The 8,845-nt window shown below is 42.9% G+C and overlaps 1 protein-coding gene across 1 annotated transcript in view; it reads left to right on the top strand.

Annotated features, from left to right (window-relative positions):
- Nucleotides 1-7: 7 nt before the first annotated feature.
- Nucleotides 8-8,845, top strand: part of BUD31 (BUD31 homolog) — an 11,471-nt gene continuing 2,633 nt past the window's right edge. The window contains exons 1-2 of the mRNA XM_059691802.1: nucleotides 8-162; nucleotides 2,129-2,250. Of these exons, the coding sequence (XP_059547785.1) occupies nucleotides 2,157-2,250 (94 nt within the window). The 5' untranslated portion in view covers nucleotides 8-162; nucleotides 2,129-2,156. The remainder of the gene's footprint in view (nucleotides 163-2,128; nucleotides 2,251-8,845) is intronic.

Here is an 8,845-nt window from a genome sequence, read left to right as displayed (position 1 = left end):
GGTGGGGCGGGGCTCCGCGAGGACCTCATCCTGAAGTGATAATCTGGGAAGCGGAAGCGGACGGGACAGAAGCGACACTACTACGCCGCAGGCTGCTGTTACATCCCTCTGTCTTTTGCATCCCTTTGGGAGCCTGAGCTCGGCTACCTGACAGCACTAGAGGTGGGTGTTTTTCTCTGTTTCTCGAGCATCTTGGTAAAGATGGGCCAGGGACTGGAGGTCTGCGCTGGCCTAGAGGGCGTTCCGAGCGGCTGGACTGGGACGGGTTCGGGCCCCTGGAGATGGGAGTGAGTTACAGAGAGGAGGTGGCGCCTCGCTCATTCTGGAGAGGGGATGGGAGATTTGGGGGTTCTCTGTTTCCATCCCTCCCCCCCCACACACACACACACACAGTTTTCTCTGCCAAGAACGTGTTTTGGTTTTTGGTTGTTGTTGTTTTTTGTAATAAAAAAAAATCTGCTTGTTCTTGTAAGCCCGGTTCAGATGCTGTCTTCTCTATGAACTTTCCCTCCTTTCTTCCGAAAGTCTTCCCACTCGCCGCCTCTGCCGAGCGCTACTACTTCTCTTAGACCTCCCGACACCTCCTCTTGACTCCCAGGCTGGGCCAGGGCCCTCGAATTTCCCTGGGTGACTGCGGAGGTTGTTCCCGAGTCTTTGTCCTCCCAGCCGTTGGGCGCCGGGGCAGGAACCAGATTCCACCCTTCTTTAGTTTCAGCGGAGGGGAAACAAGTGCAAAGATCACGGATTTGGGAGTCGGGAGCTTCCAATCAGAGTCATACGCTGCCAGCTCCAAGCTGTGCGACCTTGACTTCTGTAAACCTTCTGGAGTTTAATTCCTGTTTGCTTGTTGGGCTGTCAGGGACCGGACGGAAGGGAGGGGCTGAATGAATTTGGGAGAGGGGAATCTGCTATGCTTATCCATCTAGGGCAGTGGTTCCCAACCTTCCTAATGCCGTGACCCTTTAATACAGTTCCTCATGTTGTGGTGACCCCCCAACCCTAAAATTATTTTCGTTGCTACTTCATAACTGTAATGTTGCTACTGTTATGAATTGTAATGTAAATATCTGATATGCAGGATGTATTTTCATTGTTACAAATTGAACATAATTAAAGCATAGTGATTAATCACAAAAACAATATGTAATTACATATGTGTTTTTCCAGTGGTCTTAGGCGACCCCTGTGAAAGGGTCATTCGACCCCCAAAGGGGTCTCGACCCACAGGTTGAGAACCGCTGATCTAGGATATGCTATGAGGTTTGAAAATACTTCTTTACTGTTTACATTTGGGCTGGACTATTATATGGGCTTTACATGATTTGCCTCTGTGTAGTATGTTTGTTGAGTTTCTAAAGAGATGTTGACAAACCAGCTAACCCACTGCCCTCATTTTACAGATGAGACTGAGTACCAGAGTGGGAAGGTGACCTGCCCAAAGTCACAGAGTAATTGATAGAGCTAGAAAAGAACCTGAACCTGTAACTGAAGAGACATCTTTCAGTTACCCTTTTCGGAGGTAGCCTTGAGGTATTTTGAGAGAGAGAGAGAGAGAGAGAGAGAGAGAGAGAGAGAGAGGGAGACACATCGATGTGAGAGACTTACGTTGGTCGGTTGCCTCCTGTATGGCCTAGGTATGTGCCCTGGCCTGGAATCAAACCTGAGACCTTCTGGTATGCAGGATGTGGCTCCAGCCAGCTGAACCACAGAGGCCAGGGCTCTTTTTCCTTTTTAAGCACTTGTCCTCTCAGCTCCCTCAGTTACCACACTTTCTGTAATTGCCCTTTTACTTCCTATCTCCTTGCTAGAATGTCACCTTCTCTGGGACAGAGATTGTAATGTCTTATTCTTTGTTCTATGTTCCCAATATCCAGTACAGGGCCAGGCTAATAGTTAGTGTCAGTTAATGATAACAGAAAAAAAACACACACACACACACATTAAAAGCCAGGCATGTTACATACAGTTACAGTTAAGTCTTCATGATGACCCCATAACATAGGTTCTATTATCTCCATTTTACAGATTAGGTAACAGAGTTAGTGAAGTGAATGTACACAGTGGAGGCTGGTGAAGACCTTTGGTGATCTGAGGATCAGCAGCTAATTCATTTAATTTTCCCTTCTAGGTCTTTGCAGATTATCTTGTGGGGGAAAATGCCTAAAGTCAAAAGAAGCCGGAAAGCTCCCCCAGATGGCTGGGAATTGATTGAACCAACACTGGATGAATTAGATCAGAAGATGAGAGAAGGTGAGTTGAGGACTTCCTGTCTGGGTGGGCTGCATCCAAGAGACAGGCTTAGACGTCTCTATGGGCCAGGCATAAATGCAAAGAGAGGACACTACTGTGGTCTCCAGACACTGATATGTTTTGTTTGCTTACTAAGTCATAAGAATGCAATAAGTGTCAGAAAGTAAGATAACACTAATGAAAGAGGCCTCAAAAACATTTTTGGGCCAATTTTATTATAAAAGTTTTAGGGAATATAGATCAAATAGTTTATCTATAATTACTTACTATTTTGGTTGGATATATATTGAAAATGATACAAAATATATATACTTGGAAAATCCTGTTCTTTTCACTTTTTTTCTGAAACATTTTTATTCAGATTTTTCTTATAGGTTTCTGACACTATTTTCCTCAATTTTGTTTCTGCATCATCAACCAGTTTTCCAGAATGCACCATCTTCACTTCCCTCTAAAATGCTGTATGATTCTGTATTTTGTGAATCAGTGTAGTGTGCTGTTTTGGAAATTTTATCTTAAGTCACAAGCATCTGTTGGCTTTATATGATCACAGCCATATAATTTACAACTTAATAAATTGCTTTTTAAAGTGATCTTTTTTTTTTAAGCTTTAGGTAACTAATCTAACCTTTGTTATTATGAGGTCATACCTTCAGCAATAATTACTAAATCAGTGTTAAATTACTTTGCCTCTTTTTTTCAAAACCTCTATTAAATACCCAGAACTTGCCCTAACCGGTTTGGCTCAGTGGATAGAGCATAGGTCTGCGGAGTGAAAGGTCCCAGGTTCGATTCCGGTCAAGGGCATGTACCTGGGTTGCAGGCACATCCCCAGTAGGAGGTGTGCAGGAGGCAGCTGATTGATGTTTCTCTCTCATCAATATTTCTTACTCTCTATCCCTCTCCCTTCCTCTCTGTTAAAAACCAATAAAATATATTTTTTTAAAAAATACCCAGAACTTAAAGTAATCAAGATCATTTGGGGCTGAGCAATTTCTTCCCCAAGCAGATCTTTATTCAAAATAAAGGAACTTGGAGAGTGCTATAAGATAGGAAATTTAACGAGTCCTTGAAAAAAATCTTCCATTTTTAAGGGATAACTTTTGGGGGGAGAGTATTTAGAAGTATATGATTTTCTTTACCTCCAAAAGAAGTATTCTTTGTCCCATTTTTATTTAACCATGTTGCCCTTCAGCATTTCTTTGCTTTCCCACTTTACTTTCACTTCCACTATAAAGAAAGCAGAGTGGATGCCAGGTGTTACCAGACTTGGCTTCAGTGCTGGGCACCATAGGGAGGAAGCTCTGGGAATGTGGCAGACTGGGGAGGGGCAGAGGCTGCTACTGACCTCGAGCCCACTTTACCATTTCCAATACAGGCTGAGCATTTCCAACCCCTCAAGAGAAGCCAGAAATCCAGCTATTTTATTTGAACTCTCCTAATTTAAAATTCAAACATAAAGAAGTATTTTTTGGGAGGAGCCAAACAAAGCCTGCCAGCTTCCATTTTGTAGCCTCCAGTGCAAGTTTTGCCTGTGGAACCTGTGACAGTGTTTCTAGGCCACGTGTGGCCTTTGGCAAAGAAGCACAAAGCCAGTGGCATTACCAGCCCTGTTCTCTTGATCTGAGGGCCATTAACAGAACCACTCACACTTACTGGAGCAGTTGGCACTGTTACTTAGGAAGGAAAATTTCTGTTTTCTCTTTGTTTGTCCCGAGTATTTCCCAGCTCAGTACAACTCCTCAGCTCTTCATATGTCTCTTAGCTCATTACTCAAGTTTGTGTATAGCCACTGTTGCCCTGTAAGTCCCCCACAAAAAAGGGACTAAGGGGCAGAGGTGGTGGAAATTATGTGTGGCAGAGGGTTTTATGGGGATTTGACAAAGACATTTTCTCTATGAACTGGAACTGAGACTTGTAAATAACTTTGTTTTTATAAGGACTTTAAACTAGTTGCAAATCGAGCATAACACTTGCATACTAAACATTTAATTAGACTTTTAAATAATAGTACTGTAAAAGAAGTGTTGCCAGGTTTTGAAGTTAATGGGCAGTTTTTGACATTAGCAAAGACGTAAAAATGTAAGTCTAGACTATGGCACGATGTCCCCTACCTCTGGCTTCTCATATTCTCATAGTGACGAGACTCTACGTCACCCACTGAAAGCTGCCTTCCCCTTTGTGTGTGAACCTGTACAAAACGATATCCAAGAATGATCACATCTTGCCCTGGCCAGTGGCTCAGTCCACTGGAGCGTCGTCCAGTACACCAAAAGGTTGTGGGTTTGATTCCCAGTCTGGGCACACACATAGGTTACAGGTTCATGATCACTGGTCAGGTTTTATATGGGAGACAACTGATCAGTGTTTCTTTCTCCTTTCTCTCTATTAAAAAGAAAAAAAATTTAAAAGGGGGGAAAAAAGAATATTCACATGATCTTGTGAAAATGGGTCCAAAAAGGGATTTTTAAAATGCAGGTGATGCTATGATTAAAAGATTGAGAGAAGATTCAAAAGCATAGGAAGGTTCCACTTCCAGAGTGGCGTCATGCTCCCACCTTTCCCCAATGTTCTCATCCAGCCAACTCTACCCAGGTGACCAAATGTCTTCTCCAGTCTTGATGCCACACTAGACTATACCAGCTACCTATTGGATGGGCCCCATTTAGATATTTTAAAACATCTCAAACTTAACAGGTCCAGAACTAAATCCTCATTAACACACCTCAAAGCTGCTTCCCTTCTCAGGCCACACACTGTGGAGCTTTCCTTGATTCCCCTCTTACTCCTATCCAAGCATCGAAGACATCCAGATTCCTACAAAGGGTGGCAGGACAGAGAGGGAAAACTGTTACAGATAAACAATACTTGAGACAGATCGACCAAATACAACATCTGGATGTTGTTTAGATCTTAATCCAGACACATAGTTGTCAACAGATATTTTTGAAGCAATCAATGAAAATTGAACATGGACTTAATATGGGATGATAAACAGGAATAATGGTTGATTTTATTGGGATATTGGCATTACAGATATTTTTTAAAGTCTAGTATGTAGAGATACATATTTTTTAAACTTTTAAAAATATATTTTTTATTGATTTTAGAGAGAGAGGAAGTGAGAGGGATAGAGAGAAACATCAATGATGAGAGAGAATCATTGACCCGCTGACTCCTGCATAGCCCCTCCTGGGGATTGAGCCCGCAACCTGGACATGTGCCCTGACCTGGAATTGAACTAGTGAACGTTTGGTTCATAGGTCAACGTTCAACTGCTGAGCCCAGTCCCCTCAGCCCTGACAGGGTGGCAGGTATGCAGCTGCCTCCAGAGTCCCCCAGTCCCCTCAGCCCCCCAGCCACCCAGGTCCGGCCCGAGGCACAGACAAACCTCAGATGGCGTCTTCCCAGCCACTCAGGGCCGCCCGAGGCTCAGGTAACCAGGGCCGGCCAAGGCTTGTGCTGCTGGCAGTGGCGGCAGCAGAGGTGTGATGGGGGCGTCGCCTTCCCCTGATCGCCGGGTCGCCTCCCGCCCCTGAGGGCCCCTGGGCTGTGAGAGGGGGGCAGGCCAGTGAGGGACCCCCCCCTCCAGTGCATGAATTTTCATGCACCATGCCTTTAGTCTATAATAATAAAAGCATAATATGCTAATTAGACTGGACATCCTTCCAGATGTCCTGGATGAAGCCGGGGCTGCAGCCGTGGGATCTAGGCAGCCGCTGTGGCTGCGAGGGAGGGATCCCGGCAGCCACCGCAGCTGCTAACTAAGTCATACTCTTGCATGAATTTCATGCATCGGGTCTCTAGTTTATCTTATAACTGGAAGTTTGTACACTTTTACCATCTTCACCCATTTTGCCCACCTTCCAGCCCACCCACATCCCTTGTTGTTGTTGGGTTTTTTTTTTTAATACATTTTTATTGATTTCAGAGAGGAAGGGAGAAGGAGAGAGAGATAGAAACATCAATGATGAGAATCATTGATCGTCTGTCTCCTGCACACCCCCCTACTGGGGATCAACCATGACCTCCTGGTTCAAAGGTCAACACTCAACCACTGAGCCATGCCAGCCGGACCCCTGGTTTCTTAAGGTCTCTGTTTAGATACCTCCTTTGTGCTTTCTTTGATCATCTGTATAAAATGGCAGTCCCTCCTTTCCCCACTTGCCCTCTGTTACAACTTAACTACTAGGTGTGATCTGCTTTCCTTCCCTGGAACACAACGCCAGGGCTTCTCTGTCTTCCCTACTGCTGTATCTTGGGCACCCAGAGCGGGGCCCCCTCCACATGAGGCACACAGTGTGCTTTTGCTGTGTCCTAGCATCTACATCTTGATTCAATCACAGAAACCATTTGTTGAGCTGAATTATAAATCTTAGGTTTTAAAAATGGCCTCAGCCCTAACTGGTTTGGCTCAGTAGATAGAGCGTCGGCCTGCGGACTGAAGGATCCCAGGTTCGATTCCGGTCAAGGGCATGTACCTGGGTTGCGGGCACATCCCCAGTGGGGGGTATGCAGGAGGCAGCTGATCGATGTTTCTCTCTCATTGATGTTTCTAACTCTCTATACCTCTCCCTTCCTTTCTGTAAAAAATCAATAAAAATAAATGTATTTTTTAAAATGGCCTCAAAGCTGGAGAAATGGAGGTATGGTTTGTTGTTTTGTGTTTTGTTTTTTTACCATATCTCACCTTTCTCCTCTGCTCTAAAAACCAAGAGGTGGTAGATAAAGATCAACTTGTAACTAAGAGAATTGTCTGTGGCAGGTGCGAGCTGCTACCCGATCCTATATATATAGATGGAGCAGTTATTTCCTGCAGGCCTGCCATACTATGAACTTTCAGATTTTATTTTTCTTTTATCCCTAAAGGATTTTGGTTGGCAATGAAATTAGAGGTACTTTAAAGATGATTAGGATGCCAGTCTGCGGGCCCAGAATTATGTTGAGAAATTATTAGACTGTAGAAATAGGTTTGGAAGGATAAAGACCAGGGTGTTCCCAGAGGTTATGTTTGAATTGTTTTGCAATTTATGTAATTAAAAAGGCATTTTAAATTTAAAATAATTATGCCCACAATTATGCTCAGTGGTTGAGCATCAACCTATGAACTAGAAGATGATGGTTCAATTCCTGGTCAGGGCACATGTCTGGGTTGCAGGCTCCATCCCCAGTGTGGGTGGGGTGTGCAGGAAGCAGCCAATCAATGATTCTCTGTCATCGTTGGTCTTTCTCTTTCTCTCTCTCTCTCTCTCTCTCTCTCTCTCTCTCTCTCCCTGAAATCAATAAAGATATATTTTTAAAAACAGTTTAAATCATGTGGCTTATTCTTTTTGCTTTATTTTTAAAAAATAGCTGTATTAAGATATAAATCATATAATGTAAAATTTGCCCTTTCAGAGTGTTCAAATAAAGGGTGTTTTTAATATAGTCACAGAGTTGGGCAACCCATCACCACCATCAGTTTCACATTTCATCACCCCAAAAAAATGCATACCCTTTAGTAGTCACCCCCCCCCCCCCCGCCCCCCGGCCATCTCCCAGTTCTAGGCTATCAGTAATCTACTTGCTGTCTCTAAAGACATAGAATCATATGGTCGGTTGGCTTTGGGGACTAGTTTCTTTCATTTAGTGTAATTTGAAAGGTTCACCCAAAAAATTTAAAAAATATTCATCTATGTTGTAGCATGTATCAGTACTTCATTCCTTTTTATGACTGAACTAGTGGCCCAGTGCATGGATTCTTGCACATTGAAAGGAAATTATTAGAAGAAATTTTTTTTAAAATATATTTTATTGATTTTTTACAGAGAGGAAGGGAGAGGGATAGAGAGTCAGAAACATCGATGAGAGAGAAACATCGACCAGCTGCCTCCTGCACACCCCCTACTGGGGATGTGCCCGCAACCAAGGTACATGCCCTTGACTGGAACCGAACCTGGGACCCTTCAGTCCGCAGGCCAATGCTCTATCCACTGAGCCAAACCGGTTTGGCCAGAAGAAATATTTTAATATCACTATTCGCCCTTTATAATAGAAGTGTCAGAGATGAAAGAATATTAGTAAAATGTATATGAAAATAATATATAAATTGATTAATAAATAAACAATAACATGACATAATAATAACAAAGACATGATATAAAAACAACATTGATAAAAACAATGACTGATAAATTGATTAAACTTATTCTAATATCTCCCTGTATACCACATTAAGAGTAAAAACACTTTCAGAGTGCTTGACTAATTTCCCTTGTGATGAAATATTTATAACTTCAACTTTATCATCACATGCTCTTTGAACTTGAAAAAAAGCAACATATAACTTACCATGTCCCAAAACGGGTTCAGGTAGGAATATTCCTACTCTGTCTAGATTGGGGCCAGCGAGAGCTTTATATGTATCGCGCATACGTGAGTCAACGTTTATTTTTAAATTGCCAGTGCACGTCATATGTACCAGTCAGTTGGGTGGTCACATGGTCGGTCACTTAGTCTTTTATATATATATTATATCTCATTGTATTGTTTACATTTTATCTGTTTATTAGTTGATGGACACTGGAACTGTTTCTACTTTGTGGCTATTGTGAAT

Source organism: Myotis daubentonii, chromosome 4, assembly GCF_963259705.1.
Source record: "Myotis daubentonii chromosome 4, mMyoDau2.1, whole genome shotgun sequence".
Classification (NCBI taxonomy): Eukaryota; Metazoa; Chordata; class Mammalia; order Chiroptera; family Vespertilionidae; genus Myotis; species Myotis daubentonii.
This window is presented reverse-complemented; position numbering and strand designations above follow the sequence as displayed.